The sequence below is a fragment of the Somniosus microcephalus genome, unplaced genomic scaffold, assembly GCF_052327205.1.
Source record: "Somniosus microcephalus isolate GS21.2 unplaced genomic scaffold, FLI_Smic_1.0 unresolved_chr3, whole genome shotgun sequence".
NCBI lineage: Eukaryota > Metazoa > Chordata > Chondrichthyes > Squaliformes > Somniosidae > Somniosus > Somniosus microcephalus.
The window spans coordinates 72,645,889-72,664,808 of record NW_028225181.1 but is presented as its reverse complement, the minus strand read 5'-3'; the positions used below and the strand labels follow the sequence as shown (position 1 = coordinate 72,664,808).

The window sequence follows — 18,920 nt, the reverse complement described above, 5'->3', positions numbered from 1 at the left end:
TTTAAAACAAAGCTGGTTTATTTGAAATCTATCCAGAATATTAAACTGCAGCCCAGTTATAGGGGTTATTAACATCAGCAGAAACAAACCCCAACTGTCGGAATGAACATGGTCCAGTCCTGGATGTGATTAACAGCAGCAATAACAGCAGAATCCAACCACTGCAGTCACTTGTGAACTCGCTGGTGTTTCAGCAGGTTGGATGACTGAGTGAATCCATTCCCACACTCAAAGCAGGTGAACGTCCTCTCCCCAGTGTGAACTCGCTGGTGTTTCAGCAGGTTGGATGACTCAGTGAATCCCTTCCCGCACTCAAAGCAGGTGAACGGCCTCTCTCCAGTGTGAACACGCTGGTGTCTCAGTAGGTGAGATGAATTAGTGAATCCCTTCCCACACTCAGGACAGGTGAACGCCCTCTCCCCAGTGTGACTGCGCTGGTGTACAGTGAGCGCAGATGATCGCCTGAACCCAGTCCCGCAGTGAGAGCACCTGAACGGTCTCTCGTCAGTGTGAACACGTTGATGGTATGTCACTTCCCTGGAACTTTTAAAGCACTTCCCACAGTCTGGGCAATTAAAAGGTCTCTCATCAGTGTGAACTCGCTGGTGATTCAGCAGGTTGGATGAATTAGTGAATCCCTTCCCACACTCAGAGCAGGTGAATGGCCTCTCCCCAGTGTGAACATGCTGATGATTCAGCAGGCTGGATGAATCAGTGAATCCCTTCCCACATTCAAAGCAGGTGAACGGCCTCTCTCCAGTGTGAAGACGCTGGTGTCTCAGTAGGTGAGATGAATTAGCGAATCCCTTCCCACACTCCAAGCAGGTGAACGGTCTCTCTCCAGTGTGAACACGCTGGTGTCTCAGCAGGCTGGATGAATTAGTGAATCCCTTCCCACACTCAAAGCAGGTGACTGGTCTCTCCCCAGTGTGAACCCGCTGGTGTGTCAGCAGGCTGGATGACTGACTGAATCCCTTCCCACACTCAAAGCAGGTGAACGGTCTCTCCCCAGTGTGAACCCGCTGGTGTCTCAGTAGGGTGACTGACTGAGTGAATCCCTTCCCACACTCAGAGCAGGTGAATGGCCTCTCCCCGGTGTGAATGCGCTTGTGTCTCGATAAGCCAGAGGGTTGGCTGAAGCCTCGTCCACACACAGAACACGTGTACGGTTTCTCCCCGCTGTGAATGGTGCTTTTTGCTTCCATGTTCAGAGGCCGGTGAGATTCAGATCCGATGAGTCGACTGACTCTGTCAGATCTTGAAGTGATGTTTGGTTTGAGCTTACCGTCTGTAAATCCTCCCCTTCCAGTGCCCTGTAAAATTAACATAAAACAGGGAGCGTGAGAGACAACCCACAGGAAAACAAAGGCAGGTTGTGAAATTGAGCTCAATGAATCTGGTCAATTGTGGGGACGGCATTAGAAAAAAGTGACGATGAAAGCTGCCGGATTGTCATAAAAACCCAACTGGTTCACTAATGTCCTTCAGGAAGGGAATCCGCCACCTGGTCTGGGCCTACACAAGACTCTGGCCTCTATGGGAGGAGAGAGAGAGCGAGAGATGGAAGGGGGCGAAGGAAAGGAACTTTATACATCTGCAACTCGACCAGAACTTTGATAGAACCTCCAAAACCCGCAACCTCCACCACCTAGAAGGACAAGGGCAGCTGTTGTATGGGAGCACCATCACATCCAAGTTCCCCTCCAAGTCACGCATCATCCTGACTCAGATATATTCATCGTTGCTGGGTCATAATCCTGGAACTCCTTACCGAACAACATTGTGGGAATACCTTCACCACACGGACTGCAGTAGTTCAAGAAGGCGACTCACCACCCCCTTCTCAATGGGAAACTGGGGATTGGTAATATTTGCTGCTCTTGCGAGCTACGCCCACATCCCAAGAATGAATTAAAACAAATCTGAATATGTAAACTGGATTAAAAGCCTGTACAGAAATACTTGTTCCTAAAACAATACTCTTTTACATTGTACGGACAGTGTCTGTGTAACAACCTAATCTCCCCTAGAATCCACCTCCCTTGACAGTCTCACATAGGAAATTGTTGGGTCCTCCTGGGCTCAGAAGTACTGGGGGTTAAACCCAGCAGCTTCTCCTCCATCTCCACTCCAGCTCAAACTGAAACATAGAAACATACAAACATAGAAACACAGAAGATAGGAGCAGGAGTAGGCTATTCGGCCCCTCAAGCCTGCTCCGCCATTCAATGCGATCATGGCTGATCATCCAAATTCAGTACCCGGTCCCTGCTTTCTCCCCATATCCCTTGATCCCTTTAGCTTTAAGAAATATATCCAATTCCTTCTTGAATATATTTAATGTATTGGCCTCTACTGCCTTCTGTGGTAGAGAATTCCACAGGTTCACCACTCTCTGGGTGAAGAAATTCCTCCTAATTTCTGTCCTAAATGGCTTACACCGTATCCTTAGACTGTGACCCCTGGTTCTGGACTCCCCGACCATCAGAAACATCCTTCCTGCATCTAGTCTGTCCAGTCCTGTCAGAATTTTATAAGTTTCAATGAGATCCCCTCTCATTCTTGTAAACTCCAGCGAGTACAAGCCCAATCGTCCCAATCTCTCCTCATACATCATTCCTGCCATCCCAGGTATCAGCCTGGTGAATCTTCGTTGAACTCTTTCCACGGCAAGAACATCCTTCCTCAGATAAGGCGACCAAAACTGCACAATGCTCAAGATGTGGTCTCACCAAGGCCCTGTACAACTGCAGCAAGCCATCCTTGTTCCTGTACTCAAACCCTCTCGCTACGAAGGCCAACATACCATTTGCCTTCTTAACCGCCTGCTGCACCTGCATGCTTACCTTCAGCGACTGGTGCACAAGGACACCCAGGTCTCATTGCACTTCCCCCTTCTCCCAATCTATTGCCATTCAAATAATAATCTACCTTCCTGTTTTTGCCACCAAAGTGGATAACCTCACATTTATCCACGTTATATTGCATCTGCTATGCTTCTGCCCAATCACCCAACCTGTCCAAATCATCCTGTAGTTTCTCGGCATCCTCCTCACAGCACACACGCCCACCCAGCTTTGTGTCGTCTGCAAATTTGGAGATAGTACATCTAGTTCCCTTGTCTAGATCATTAATATATATTGTGAATAGCTGGGGTCCAAGGACCAATCTCTGCGGTACCCCACTAGTCACTGCCTGCCACTCGGCAAAAGACCCGTTTATTCCAACTCTTTGCTTTCTGTCTGCCAACCAGTTCTCTATCCAAGTCAATACCTTGCCCCCAATCCCAGGTGCCTTAACTTTACACACTAATCTCTTATGCGGGACCTTATCGAAAGCCTTCTGAAAGTCCAAATACACAACATCTACTGGTTCTCCCTTATCTATTTTACTAGTTACATCCTCAACAATGAAGCAACAAAAAGACCTACACAGGCGGCCAGGGACCTACCTTCCATCAGCCTGTAATAAAACTCTTCCCCACAGCCGCTGACTAATGGCGGCCGCAGCACCCACAATTCCCCGCGCCCCAGAAACCGCTCTATGCAACGCGCCGATTTCCCCGCTGAGAGTGCGCATGCTCCCCAGGGCCGTGGGTCATTCTGGGAGCCTGGCTCCGGTCCTTTGTCCCGAATCTGACTCAGTGGTACCAGCTGAAGAAACCGGGAAGCGGCGGCTCGGATGGGGGAGGCGCTGCACCCTGGGTTTCCTGGTGCCGGGGCCCTGGCCGCACGTCCGCCAGGCCCAGCCGCTCTGATTCTGATTGAGTTTTTGATGAGGTAACAGAGAGGGTTGATGAGGGCAATGTGGTTAACGTGGTGTACATGGATTTCCAAAAGGCGTTCGACAAGTGCCACATTATAGACTTGCCAGCAAAGTTGAAGTCCATGGAATAAAAGGGACAGTGGCAGCATGGATACAAAATTGGCAAAGTGACAGAAAACAGAGAGCAGTGGTGAACGGTTGTTTTTCGGACTGGAGGAAGGTATACAGTGGTATTCCCCAGGGGTCGGCACTAGGACCACTGCTTTACTTGATATATATTAATGACTTAGACTTGGGTGTACAGCGCACAATTTCAAAATTTGCAGATGACACAAAACTTGGAAGTAAAGTGACCAGTGAGGAGGATAGTGATAGACTTCAAGAAGACATAGACAGGCTGGTGGAATGGGCGGACACGTGGCAGATGAAATTTAACGCAGAAAAGTGCGAAGTGATACATTTTGGTAGGAAGAACCAAGTGAGTCAATATAAACTAAAGGGTACAATTCTAAAATGTGTGCATGAACAGAGAGACCTGGGGGTATGTGTGCACAAATCGTTTAAGGTGGCAGGGCAGGTTGAGAAAGTGGCAAAAAAAGCGTGCGGGATCCTGGGCTTAATAAATAGAGGCAGAGAGTCCAAAAGCAAGGACGTTATGATGAACCTTTATAAAACACTGGTTCGGCCTCAACTGGAGTATTGTGTCCAATTCTGGGCACTGCACTTTATGAAGGATGTGAAGGCCTCAGAGAGGGTGCAGAAAAGATTTACAAGAATGGTTCCAGGTATGAGGGACTTCAGTTAAGTGGATAGAGTGGAGAAGCTGGGGTGGTTCTCCTTAGAGCAGAGAGGTTGAGAGGAGATTTGATAGAGGTGTTCAAAATCACGAGGGGTCAGGAGAGTAGAGAGAGAGAGAAACTGTTCCCATTGGCGGAAGGGTCGAGAACCAGAGGACACAGATTTAAGGTGATTGGCAGAAGAACCAAACGCGACATGAGGAAAAGCTTTTTTACTCAGCGAGTGGTTAGGATCTGGAATGTACTGCCTGAGAGGAAGGTGGAGGCAGATTCAATCACCGCTTTCAAAAGGGAATTGGATTAAGTGCCTGAAGTAAAGAAATTTGCAGGGTTACGGGGAAAGGGCGGGGGAGTGGGACTAGCTGAAGTGGTCTTGCAGAGAGCCGGCACGGGCTCGACGGGCCGAATGGCCTCCTTCTGTGCTGTAACCATTCTCTGATTCTATAAAATATTAGAAAATTTGTTCCACAGAAGCACGAGGTTCATTTGCTTTTATTGATGAATTTAAAAAGTCTCTATTAAAACCTGAGCCAGTGTGTTGTGAGCCAAAGAGCCTTGTGTCCAATGAGGGGAATAAAGGCCCACAGCCTCCCCTGGCCCCGGGCCCTGAACAAGGGACTGGAGAAAGTCGCTGCCCTGTGGATCAGACAATCAGCCGGCGCTAGTCCTGCCCCTCGGGCTCCCCGATTGGTTGGAGGATCCGCCCCGCTCGCTCCCTAATGGTCGGAAGCTCCCGTCAATCAGGCCCTGGGCCCAGGTCACGTGTCCCCGAGGAGCGCACGTGCTCCGTCCAACTGACGCTGCTCGGTCCGGGGCCTCGCGGACTCAGGTTTTTCTGTTTCTCTTTATTCTCTCCCGATCCACCCCTCCCCCACCACCCCGCGCGATTCTCCACCCAATCGGAGCGGAGAAAACTCACTTTGCGCCACCGATCGCGACTCTGGACCCGACACCAAGGCCTTTCCCCGGAATGGCCCGCGCCGACTCCGTCCGGCAGGATCAGAGTGCGCAGGCGCAGCTCCGAGTGTGGGAGGGTGTTTGGTGTCCTCTGGGCATGCGCGGTTGTTGCCCTTGGTGACAGGGAGGGGTCGCTGTGCCGGACTCGGTCCAAACCGCCGCTCCATGTGCGCATGCGCGACTATCGTCTGTCAATCAACCATCAGCCAGAAGAGGTCGCTGGCGAGACCAGTGAAAGAAACACTTGCATTTCTATAGCACCTTTCACCACAACCGGACGTCCCAAAGTGCTTTACAGCCAATGAAGTACTTTTGAAGTGTAGTCACTGTTGTCATGTAGGAATGTGGCAGTCAAATAGCGCACAGCAAGCTCCCACAAACAGCAATGTGATAATGACCAGATAATCTATCTTTTTGTTAACTCTGTTTCTCTCTCTACGGATGTTGCCTGGCCTGCTGAGTGTTTCCAGCATTTCCTGTTGTTATTTCAGATTTCCAGCATCCGCAGTATTTTGCTATTATCCTTTTGTTACATTGATTGAGGGATAAACATTGACTAGGACACCGGGGATATTTCCCCTGCTCTTTCCCACATTACAACAGTGACTACACCTCAAAAGTACTTCATTGGCTGTAAAGCACTTCAAGACGTCTGCTGGTCATGAAAGCACGATATAAATGCAAGTCTTTCTTTCTCAAAATAGTGTCATGGGATCTTTTACATCCAGCTGAGAGCGCAGACCAGGCCTCAGTTTAATGTCTCATCCGAAAGACGCCACCTCTGACAGTGCCTCAGTACTGCACTGGAGTGTCAGCCTGAATTTTTGTGCTCAAGTCTCTGGAGTGGGACTTGAACCCACAACCTTGTGCCTCAGAGGCAAGAGTGCTACCATAGTCATAGATTAACACAGCACAGAAAGGGGCCCTTCGGCCCATCGTGTCCGCGCCGGCCATCAAGCCCTGTCTATTCTAATCCCATTTTCCAGCACTTGGTCCGTAGCCTTGTATGCTATGGCGTTTCAAGTGCTCATCTAAATGCTTCTTGAATGTTGTGAGGGTTCCTGCCTCTACCACCCTTTCAGGCAGTGAGTTCCAGGTTCCAACCACCCTCTGGGTGAAAAAGCTTTTCCTCAAATACCCTCTAAACCTCCTGCCCCTTAACTTGAAACTATGACCCCTGGTTATTGACCCCTCTACTAAGGGGAAAAGTTCCTTTCTATCTACCCTATCTATGCCCCTTATAATTTTGTACACCTCAACCTGGTCCCCCCTCAGCCTTCTCTGCTCTAAGGAAAACAACCCCAGCCTGTCCAGTCTCTCTTCATAGCTGAAGCGCTCCATCCCAGGTAACACCCTGGTGAATCTCCTCTGCACCCTCTCCAATGCAATCACATCCTTCCTATAGTGTGGCAACCAGAACTGCACACAGTATTCCAGCTGTGGCCTAACTAGCATTTTGTACAGCTCCATCATAACCTCCCTGCTCTGATATTCTATGCCTCAGCTAATGAAGGCAAGTACCCCATATGCCTTTTTAACCACCTTATCTAGCTGTCCTGCTGCCCTCAGGGATCTATGTACATGCACACCAAGGTCCCTCTGATCCTCTGTCCTTCCTAGGGTTCTACCATTCATTGTGTATTCCCTTGTTAGTCCTCCCAAAATGCATCACCTCACACATTTCAGGGTTAAATTCCATTTGCCACTGTTGTGCCCATCTAACCAACCCGGCTATATTCTCCTGTAGCCTGAGGCTTCCCTCCTTGCCACTCCACCAATTTTCATGTCATCTGCGAACTTACTGATCATACCTTCTACATTCATATCTAAATCATTGATGTACACTACAAACAGCAAAGGACCCAGACCCTGTGGTACACCACTGGACACAGGCTTCCAGTCACAAAAACAACCTTCGACCATCACCCTCTGCCTCCTGCCACTAAGCCAATTTTGGATCCAATGTGCCAAATTGCCCTGGATCCCATGGGCTCTTACCTTCTTGACCAGTCTCCCATGTGGGACTTTGTCAAAAGCCTTACTGAAGTCCATGTAGACTACATCAACTGGACTGCCCTCATCCACACACCTAGTCATCCCCATCGAAAAATTCAATCAAATTGGTTAGACATGATCTCCCCCTGACAAAACCATGCTGACTATCCTTGATTAATCCTTGCCTCTCCAAGTGGAGACTAATTCTGTCCCTCAGAAGTTTTTCCAATAATTTCCTTACCACTGATGTTCGTCTCACTGGCCTGTAATTCCCTGGTTTATCCCTACTACTACCCTTCTTGAATAATTGTACTACGTTAGCTGTTCTCCAGTCCTCTGGCACCTCCCCTGTGGCCAGAGAGGTTCTGAAAATTTGTGTCAGAGCCCCTGCAATCTCCTCCCTTGCCTCACACAGCAGCCTGGGATACATCTCGTCTGGGCCTGGGGGTTTATCCACTTTTAAGCCCGCTAAAACCACTAGTACCTCCTCCCTCTCAATACTAATTTGTTCAAGTATATCACAATCTCCCTGCCTGATTTCTATGCCTGCATCGTCCTTCTCCATAGTGAACACAGATGCAAAATATTAATTTAAAACCTCACCTACATCTTCTGGCTCTACACACAGATTGCCACTTTGGTCCCTAATGGGCTCTACTCTTTCCCTGGTTATCCTCTTGCCCTTAATATACTAATAAAACACCATGGGATTTTCCTTTATTTTGCCTGCCAGTGTTTTTTCATGACCCCTCTTCGTTCTCCTAATTTCTTTTTTAAGCACCCCCCTGCACTTTCTATACTCCTCTAGGGCTTCCTCTGTTTATAGTCCTTTGTATCTGCCAAAAGCCTCCCTTTGTTTCCTAAACCATTCTTGTATGTCCCTTGACATCCAGGGTTCCCTGGGCTTGTTGGTCCCACCCTTGACCTTTACGGGAACATGTTGGCGTTGTACTCTCTCTATTTCCTTTCTGAAAGACTCCCACTGCTCTGATGTGGATTTTCCTACAAGTAACTGATCCCAGTCCACTTGGGCCAGATCCTGCCTTATCATATTAAAATCGACCTTCCCCCAATTTAGAACCTTTATTTCTGGTCCATCTTTGTCCTTTTCCATAACTACTTTAAATCTCACCGAATTATGGTCACTGTCACCAAAATGCTTTCCTACTAATGCTTCTACCACATGCCCTGCTACATTCTCTCTAATTAAGTCCAGTACCGCCCCCTCTCTTGTAGGACTTTCTACATGTTGGCTGAAAAAGCTCTCCTGGATGCACTGTGAGAATTCCACACCCCCTAAGCCTTTCACACTCTGACTATCCCAGTTAATATTGGAGAAGTTGAAATCCCCAACAATTATGACCCTATTATTTCTACACTTCTCTGAGATTTGCCTACATATCTGTTCCTCTATCTCCCCCTTACTGTTTGGGGGCCTATAGTACACTCCCAGCAAAGTGCTTGCCCCCGTTTTGTCTTTAAGTTCTACCCATATGACCTCATTAGAGGAACCTGCTAAGGTATCATCCCTCCTTACAGCAGAAATTGACTCCTTGATTAATATTGCTAACCTGATTTTTGGTCAACTCTTGGAGAATTCACCTTTAATAAATCTCCGGGAGAAGGAGTCACTTCACTTGTACTGGTTCTTGGGGCCTGATCAACTTCCCCAGGAGCAGGGCCTTGACCCTGACTTTATTCATTTGTACTGGTTCCTGGGGCCTGATCACCTTCCCCAGGAGCAGGGCCTTGATTCTGCGGGTGTTTTATTGCACCGCTTGGTTTACTTGAGAAGAGCCCCATCAGGACGAGGGCGGGAGGGTCCGGGGGCGAGGGCGGGAGGGTCCGGGGGCGAGGGCGGGAGGGTCCGGGGGCGAGGGCCCGGGGGCGAGCGCGGGAGGGTCCGGGGGCGAGCGCGGGAGGGTCCGGGGGCGAGCGCGGGAGGGTCCGGGGGCGAGCGCGGGAGGGTCCGGGGGCGAGCGCGGGAGGGTCCGGGGGCGAGCGCGGGAGGGTCCGGGGGCGAGCGCGGGAGGGTCCGGGGGCGAGCGCGGGAGGGTCGGGGGGGTGAGTGCGGGAGGGTCGGGGGGGTGAGTGCGGGAGGGTCGGGGGGGTGAGTACCTGAGTCAATGGGACTCTCTGACCTTTCTCCCCAATCCATCTCCAGGACCAGTGTGTATCTGAGTCAATGGGACTCTCTCTGACCTTTCTCCCCAGTCCATCTCCAGGACCAGTGTGTATCTGAGTCAATGGGACTCTCTGACCTTTCTCCCCAGTCCATCTCCAGGACCAGTGTGTATCTGAGTCAATGAGACACTCTCTGAACTTTTTCCCCAGTCCATCTCCAGGAAAATTGGTGGGGTGGTAAATAGCGAGGAGAGTAGACTCAGTCTGCAGGATGATATAGATGGGTTGGTCAGATGGGCGGAACAGTGGGAAATGGAATTTAACCCTGAAATGTGTGAGGTGATGCATTTTGGAGGGAGAAACAAGGCAAGGGAATACACAATGAATGGTAAGACCCTAGGAAAGACAGAGGATCAGAGGGACCTTGGTGTGCATGTACATAGATCCCTGAAGGCAGCAGAACAGGTGGTTAAAAAGGCGTATGGGATACTTGCCTTCATTAGCCGAGGCATAGAATATAAGAGCAGGGAGGTTATGACGGAGCTGTACAAAACACTGGTTAAGCCACAGCTGGAATACGGTGTACAGTTCTGATCGCCACACTATAGGAAGGGTGTGATTGCTTTGGAGAGGGTGCAGAGGAGATTCACCAGGATGTTACCTGGGCTGGAATGCTTCAGCTATGAAGAAAGACTGGACAGGCTGGGGTTGTTTTCCTTGGAGCAGAGAAGGCTGAGAGGGGACCTGATTGAGGTGCACAAAATTATAAGGGGCATAGATAGGGTAGATAGAAAGGAACTTTTTCCCTTAGTAGAGGGGTCAATAACAAGGGGGAATAGATTCAAGGTAAGGGGCAGGAGGTTTATAGGGGATTTGAGGAAGAACTTTTCACCCAGAGGGTGGTTGGAATCTGGAACTCACTGCCTGAAAGGGTGGTAGAGGCAGGAACTCTCACAACATTCAAGAAGCATTTGGATGAGCACTTGAAATGCCATAGCATACAAGGCTACGGACCAAATGCTGGAAAATGGGATTAGATTAGACAGGGCATGATGGCCGGCGCGGACGCGATGGGCCGAAGGGCCTCTTTCTGTGCTGTATAACTCTATGACCAGTGTGTATCGGAGTCAATGAGACTCTCTCTGACCTTTCTCCCCAGTCCATCTCCAGGACCAGTGTGTATCGGAGTCAATGAGACTCTCGCTGACCTTTCTCCCCAGTCCATCTCCAGGACCAGTGTGTATCTGAGTCAATGGGACTCTCTCTGACCTTTCTCCCCAGTCCATCCCCAGGACCAGTGTGTACCTGAGTCAATGAGACCCTCTCTTACCTTTTTCCCCCAGTCGATCTCTGGAAGCTCTTTGAATCGGAAGGGTTCTCTCTGGTTGGTGCTCACAATCCTGTGCTGGTTCACCTGCTGGTGTTCCTCAGTCTACAATCCCTGTTTACTTCGAGCTGAGCACCTTCCTCAATCACACCATCATTCACCGGGAGATCTAATTGTGGCAAAGCAGAAAATAAGAACAATATTGAAAGCGTGAAATAATGTAATGTAGACTTTTAATCTGCTTACTAATAATTCAATTTCAAGGCCGAGTATTTGTTTGATTTTGTCCCTTTCCTCAGATCCCCAGTTCGAGGGCTGTGTGCTTAGTTTGGAGATTTTCCTCACTGTAAATTTCCGGCCTCCTGAGACTCCCCCATTTTCACTGCTCTGGGCGGAAATGCGCCATTTTCTGTGCGGAGTTACTAACCGGAGCGGTGACCCTGTGACCTTCCCTCGCTGTGATCTAAACTCGGGGCTGAGCAGCCGCTGTCGGGCCGGGTGCTGAATGGAGCCGAATTCCCACAGGCACAGAGCGGACCCTGTAACCCGGGCAACCAGCCTGTTACTGACCGCCCGGCCCAGCACACAGCAAACCCATGATCAGCAGGGGAGCGGCACTGCGCCTGCGCGGGAGGGCAGGGGAGCGGCACTGCGCCTGCGCGGGAGAGAGAAAGTGAGCGGCACTGCGCCTGCGCCGGAGTGAGAGAAAGGAAGCGGCACTGCGCCTGCGCGGGGGGCGAGGGAGCGGCACTGCGCCTGTGCGGGAGAGAGAACGGGAGCGGCACTGCGCCTGCGCGGGAGGGAGAACGGGAGCGGCACTGCGCCTGCGCCGTAGTGCAAGGAGCGGCACTGCGCATGCGCGGGAGAGCGATGTCACACGAACGCATCACTATCGCTCCCAGTGGTGGGAGGACTACATCGGAGCATATTGTCAGGAGGCGGCTATTCAGCCCCTCCAGCCTGTTCCACCAGCCAATTCCATTCACTCCACCTGATTTCAAGAAAGGGTTGAGCATACTCGATACAGCAAACACCTGACAACACCCCGAACTAGCCGCGCCTCTAGCCAAGCTGTTCCAGTACAGCTACAACACTGGCATCTATCCGACAATGTGGAAAACTGCCCAGGTATGTCCTGTCCACAAAAAGCAGGACAAATCCGACCCGGCCAATTACCGTCCCATCAGTCTACTCTCAATCATCAGCAAAGTGATCGAAGGTGTCGTCGACAGTGCTATCAAGCGGCACTTACTCAGCAATAACCTGCTAACTGATGCCCAGTTTGGGTTCCGCCAGGGCCACTCAGCTCCTGACCTCATTACAGCCTTGGTCCAAACATGGACAAAAGAGTTGAACTCAAGAGGTGAGGTGAGAGTGACTGCCCTTGACATCAAGGCAGCATTTGACCAAGTGTGGCATCAAGGAGCCCTAGCAAAACTGAAGTCAATGGGAATCAAGGGGAAAACTCTCCATTGGTTGGCATCATACCTAGCACAAAGGAAGTTGGCTGTGGTTGTTGGACGTAATTCATCTCAATCACATGACATCACTGCAGGAGTTCCTCAGGGCAGTGTCCTAGGCCCAACCATCTTCAGCTGTTTCATCAATGACCTTCCCTCCATCATAAGGTCAGAAATGGGGATGTTTGCTGATGATTGCACACTGTTCAGCACCATTCGAGACTCGTCAGATACTGATGCAGTCCATGTCCATATGCAGCAAGACTTGGACAACATTCAGACTTCGGCTGACAAGTGGCAAGTAACATTTGCACCACACAAGTGCCAGGCAATGACCATCTCCAACAAGCGAGACTCTAACCATCTCCCCTTGACATTCAATGGCATTACCATCACTGAATCCCCCACTATCAACATCCTGGGGGTTACCATTGATCAGAAACTGAACTGGACCAGCCATATAAAGACTGTGGCTACAAGAGCAGGCCAGAGGCTGGGAATTCTGCAGCGAGTGTCTCACCTCCTGACTCCCCAAAGCCTTTCCACCATCTACAAGGCACAAGTCAGGAGTGTGATGGAATACTCTCCACTTGCCTGGATGAGTGCAGCTCCAACAACACTGAAGAAGCTCAACACCATTCAGGATAAAGCAGCCCGCTTGATTGGCACTCCATCCAGCACCTTCAACATTCACTCCTTCCACCACCGGCGCACCGTGGCTGCAGTGTGTACCATCTACAAGATGCACTGCAGCAACGCGCCAAAGCTCCTTCAACAGCACCTTCCAAACCCGCGACCTCCACCACTTAGAAGGACAAGGGCAGCAGACGCATGGGAATATCACCACCTACAAGTTCCCCTCCAAGCCACACACCATCCTGACTTGGACCTGCATCGCCGGTCCTTCACTGTCGCTGGGCCAAAATCCTGGAACTCCCTTCCTAACAGCATTGTGGGTGTACCTACACCATATGGACTGCAGCGGTTCAAGAAGGCGGCTCACCACCATCTTCTCAAGGGCAATTAGGGATGGGCACTAAATGCAGGCCTAGCCAGCCAGCGACGCCCACATCCCATCAATGAATAAACATTTTTTTTTAATTAGCAGGGAAAAATATGTCTGGATCAATGTGTTTAATTCTCCCTATGGAATTATTGCCCCGATAAGAAATGGTGATCCCATCAAACGCTCATTCTCGGTTTTTAACATTCGTTTATTTTCGGCTCTCCCAACAGCGTGTTCAAAGATGGCTGCTCTCAGGTTACGATTCTGTTAGTTTTGCTTTTCTCTGAAGCCAGTCTCTCTCTATATTGAATAACTGATCTGATTTTCTGCTTATTGCAATCTCCCTGCAGTGTTTGTGGATCTAGATCTCTACATGATCGACAAAGTGTCTTGTTTATAACCAAAAATGGCTGAGGATCATTTCTGATCAGGAAACTCCCTGCTTAATTGCAGAGATTTAACATATTAAATTAATTCTGGGCTATCTGTGCTCCATAGGACAGAACAGGAACCAGCCCTTTCCTAGAAAGTGTGGGTGGCTCTGAAAAGCGCCTTTGGGTTATTAGATTGAATCTTCTTTTCCTCAACCATTTTCAAACTCGATTTCAAACACAAAGTGATGCAAAGCCGCTCCGCGCTCGGAATATATAGGCAACCCCAAAGCCCTATGCTAATGACGGATTGGTGAAGGCAATGATTGTGAATGGCTGGTTAGGAATTATGTCAATTTTCATTATTCTGCATCTTTCTGATTGGCTTTTTCATCTATCCAATCAGATTGTGTGTTTGCCACCAGCACGTCCTCTGCAGTCAGTAAGGTCATCCCAAGAGCAGAGGGAGAATCATCTGCCCATTCATCGATTCCCAGACCATTATATGCAATGCCCCAAGCACACCTTCTCAGACGGGACAACAACTTAGATGTACTCCACTGCTGCGGCAGTGAAGCTAGAACTGGGAGTCCATCTGTGAAAAGAGAGAGAGAGAGTGTTCAAACTGACCCCGTTCTGGTCTCTATAAGAACTCCCATTCTGGGTTGTTACACTGCAGAAAATCTCAATTAATAAACGGATTGACTCCCAAATGGAATTTAAAAAATTGGAAAGGCCTTGACAAGAGTACAAGATGATTGAAATCAGTGTCTCGTCCCTTAAACAAGCTTTTAATTCGTCGGCAGGCGCTGTAGACGAACGGGACTGAGAGCAAAGGGAAAGAGCGACCACGACCGTGTTTGTAGTTCTTATCAGTCGAGCCCAGAGGAAACGGCATCCGCTGGGGGAGCGGTGCTCGCATGGGCCCTTCCCATGGGTTTAAAAAGTGTGGGGGAGGCCGAGGCGAGGGTTGTATTTTAGCGCAAGATCAGTCTTCTTTTTAGCACACTTAAATCAGCCAAAATGTGATCGTTTCACAAATCACTTTTATCATTCATTCAATGGGCCTCATGGAGATGATGTTAATTATCATCCGAATTACTGATAAACCGAGTGTGTGACCCGCAGGCTGGAGTGGGAGTTCCTGAACAGGTTCACACATCGTCAGTTGAGATTTTATTTTCACCCAGAGGGTGGTGGGGGTCAGGAACTATTTGCCTGAATGGGTTGTAGAGGCAGAAACCCTCATCGCTTTTTAAAAAGTTCATGGTCATATCCAAGCAGTGCCGTAAACTGCAAGGCTGCGGACTAAGAGCTGTAAAGTGGGATTTGGCTTTATAGATTGTTTATGGCCGACACAGACACGATGGGCCGAATGGCCTCCTGCTATACTATACATCGCAGAGACAGAGAGCTAGAAAGACACACTCACATACTAGACCCTAACAAATACACAGTAACTCTCAGTCAGGTCCCAGAAAGTGACAGATATAGAGTAAAATCAACAACCACATAAATCCCAGAGCAGAAACTGACAGGTACTGAAATGCCGCTACCGACAAGGCTATGGCCGGCAGAGACGAAGGGTCGAATAGCCTCCTTCACTGCCGTAAATGTCTACGATTCAACAACTGAAGGCCATTCGACCCATCGTGCGTATGCTGATTTAAAACACCTCCACACCTAAATTTGATCTTGGAATTAAATATAGATCTTCACCGATCACAATGTAAATCATCAATCTATCCCCGCTCCCAGGTCACTGCTCCCTCTGTGAGGTGTTGGTTGGCTCTTAAAAGAGCCTTTGTGTTGTATTTGGTTGAAAGGGTCGAGTTGTTCAGCCGCCGAATCCATAGAGAGTGCGGCCCTGCCGTTTCAGAGCGTACACCACATCCATGGCAGTGACCGTCTTGCGCTTGGCGTACTCAGTGTAGGTGACCGCATCCCTGATCACATTCTCCAGGAAAACCTTCAGCACCCCGCGGGTCTCCTCGTAGATCAGCCCCAAGATCCGCTTGACACCGCCATGGCGAGCCAGGCGGCGGATGGCTGGTTTGGTGATGCCCTGGATGTTGTCACGGAGCACTTTACGGTGCCGCTTGGCTCCGCCTTTGCCCAGTCCTTTGCCTCATTTACCTCGTCCAGTCATGATGATTCTTCACTGAAATCATCGCTGAATGAGATTCCCTCGCCTTACAACATTACTTATGCAGCTTGAGCGGACCTGGCTGAGAAAGGCAGACTGTACGTGAGGCGGAAGTGAGGGGATTGAAAGAGAGGGAGCAGAGAGAGCAGGAAGGTAGAAGACAGATTCAGAGTGAGAGAGAAAGGGCTCTGAGCTACCAGCAACCTCTCCACATTGACGTTACAATCCTCTGTAAAAATCTTCACAAACGCTAAATACACATTCAGAGAAATCCTGATAATCAAGGATTTCTATAAAAACAATAAACGCTGTATATAATTAAAATTCAACAAATGGGGCATGCTGCCCTTCAAATCGATTGCAGAATCGTTACAGCACAGTAGGAGGCAATTCGGCCCATCGAGCCCATGTCGGCTCTCTGTAAGAACACTTCAGCTAATCCCACACACCTGCCCTTTCTCCGTAGCCCTGCATTTTTCCCCTACAGGTACTTATCCAATTCTCTGTTGAACGCTACGATTGAGTCCGCCTCCACCTCCCTCTCAGTCAGTTCATTCCAGACCCTGACCACTCGCTTCCCAGAAAAGCAACAGGCGGACAATATAATTAAAATTCTTTAAAAGAGGCACTCTGCACTTCAAATCTATTACAGATTCATTACAGCACATTGGCGGCCATTCGGCCCGTCTCATATCCGAGTCTCATCCCGGAAACAAGCTTTTAATTCCTCGGCAGGTGCTGGAAATAGACGCAGAGTCTGAGTGCAAAGGGAAATAAAGACCACAGACCGTGTTTGTAGTTTACTGGACAGGAAATTCAACAGCGGCGCTAAGGTCGATCGGGTCAGTGAACCTGCTTATCTGAGAATTCAAACCTAAATCTACAGCTGGAACTTCAAAAGTTCTCAAACACACTTGTTCAGTAAATAATTACAGTAAATTGAGTCTAAAGGGAGATGTGATTGTGCAGCTCTTTCAGAGAGATTGTGGGTAGCTCTTCAAAGAGCCGTTGTGTTTTGGGTTTGTTCTTTCAGGACAGCGTGGAGTTTTACTTGGAGCTGGTGTATTTGGTCACCGCCTTTGTCCCTTCCGACACGGCGTGCTTGGCCAGCTCCCCGGGCAGCAGCAGGCGCACGGCGGTCTGGAGCTCCCGGGAGCTGATGGTGAGCCGCTTGTTGGAATGGGCCAGGCGGGAAGCCTCACCCGTGATGCGCTCGAAAATATCGTTCACAAACGAGTTCATGATGCTCATGGCCTTGGAGGAGATGTCGGTGTCGGGGTGAACCTGCTTCATCACTTTGTAGATGTAGATGGAGTAACTCTCCTTCCTCGACCTTCTGCGCTTCTCGCCGCCCTTCACTGCCGGTTTAGTGACGGTTTTCTCGGCGCCCTTCTTGACCACTGTTTTCTTTTCCTCAACCATTCTCAAACTCGATTTCAACACAAAATGACGCAAATCCCGCTCCACGCTCAGAATAAATAGACTGCCCCACAGCCCTATGCTAATGAGGGATGGGTGAAGGCAATGATTGTGATTGGCTGGTTCACCAATAGGAATCCTTCACTCTCTGATTCCTCATTTGCATACGGCTAGCTATTAAATAGCGCGTCCGGGAGACTTTCTCCATCACAAACCCTCGCGTCCATTCACCAGGCCTGAAGCGGCGTCCAGGGGCATCGCCCCGAAAAAGGGGCCGAAGAAAGCGGCCACCAAGAAGCGGGCCAAAGGCGACAAGAAGCCCAGGAAGACCAGGAAGCAGAGTTACAGCATCTACATCTACAAGGTGCTGAAGCAGGTCCACCCCGACCCGACACCGGCATCTCCTCCAAGGCCATGAGTGTCATGAACTCGTTCGTCACCGACCTCTTCGAGTGCATCGCCTGCGAGGCCTCCCGCCTGATCCGTTACACCAAACGCCAGACCATCTCCTCCCGGGAGATCCAGACCGCCGTCCGCCTCCTGCTGCCCGGGGAACTGGCCAAGCACGCCGTCTCGGAGGGGACGAAAGCTGTCACCAAATACATCAGCTGCAAATAAAGCCTCTCGTTCCTCCCACCTTAAAAACTCAACCCAAAGGCTCTTTTCAGAGCCACTCACCAGATCCAGAAGGGACTATTTATTTTCATTTGACTAATGTCATTTGAAATATGGACAGCATAAAGAATGAAACTCTTTTAAAAAATGTTTTATCATCCTTTCTTTATTTAACCCTCACTTTCATTTTTTTGTCGTATGTTCAGATTTTGCTGGTGTGTTTTTGTAATACAGTATATCGTTAATTTAAAATAGATTGAAATTTAACAAATATATAACAAAATGATGCATTGTCACTGCCCTGTTTTGTACAAAGCACTCATTTATAAGCGGGTCGCTGAAAAGCTAAAGTGAAATTAAATCTGTCAATTCAGGAACCAGTAATTTTAAAGGATCAATTTGCCATAATTCACAATTTAATAATGAATTATTCAGTCTCACAGATGCCATTTTAATGATTATTCAGTCCCACAGACTCTCTCAAATGCCATAGTTTTAATTATTATTCAGTCCCAGATACCATAATTTTAACGATTATTATTCAACCCCACAGATGCAATAATTTAAAACAATAATGATTATTATTCAATCCCACAGATGCAATAATTTTAACAATAATGATTGTTATTCAATCCCACAGATGCAATAATTTAAACAATAATGATTATTATTCAAATCCACAGATGCAATAATTTAAACAATAACGATTATTATTCAATCCCACAGATGCAATGATTTTAACAATAATGATTATTATTCAGTCCCACAGATGCAATGATTTTAATAACTGGTTAATATTCAGTCCCACAGAGGGCCATCAGTTTAACAATAACGAGTCTGATTCACAGACGAGCTCTTATTCTATAAGCCGCCTTTTTCGTTGGTGTCCGAGGTTGGAGCGGATTGAAAAACGCGCCAATCAGAGGCGGAGATTTGCC

At 48.9% G+C, this 18,920-nt stretch overlaps 2 protein-coding genes and 2 pseudogenes across 2 annotated transcripts; 1 reads left to right on the top strand and 3 right to left on the bottom strand.

Moving 5' to 3' along the window:
- Positions 1-11,569, bottom strand: LOC147091994 (uncharacterized). The gene is made up of 3 exons (XM_085976961.1): positions 11,393-11,569; positions 10,969-11,134; positions 1-1,313 (listed from the first exon to the last, which is right to left on the bottom strand). The coding sequence occupies exon 3, from the start codon at positions 1,203-1,205 to the stop codon at positions 168-170; it is 1,038 nt and encodes a 345-aa protein (XP_085833087.1). The 5' UTR covers positions 1,206-1,313; positions 10,969-11,134; positions 11,393-11,569; the 3' UTR covers positions 1-167.
- A 3,386-nt stretch (positions 11,570-14,955) lies between these two features.
- LOC147091993 (histone H4-like) lies at positions 14,956-16,071 on the bottom strand (annotated as a pseudogene).
- Positions 16,072-16,544: 473 nt separating this feature from the next.
- LOC147091992 (histone H2B-like) lies at positions 16,545-17,475 on the bottom strand. Its single transcript, XM_085976976.1, has one exon. The coding sequence runs from the start codon at positions 17,368-17,370 to the stop codon at positions 16,996-16,998; it is 375 nt and encodes a 124-aa protein (XP_085833102.1). The 5' UTR covers positions 17,371-17,475; the 3' UTR covers positions 16,545-16,995.
- Positions 17,460-18,822, top strand: LOC147091991 (histone H2B 8-like; annotated as a pseudogene).
- The last annotated feature ends 98 nt before the right edge of the window (positions 18,823-18,920 follow it).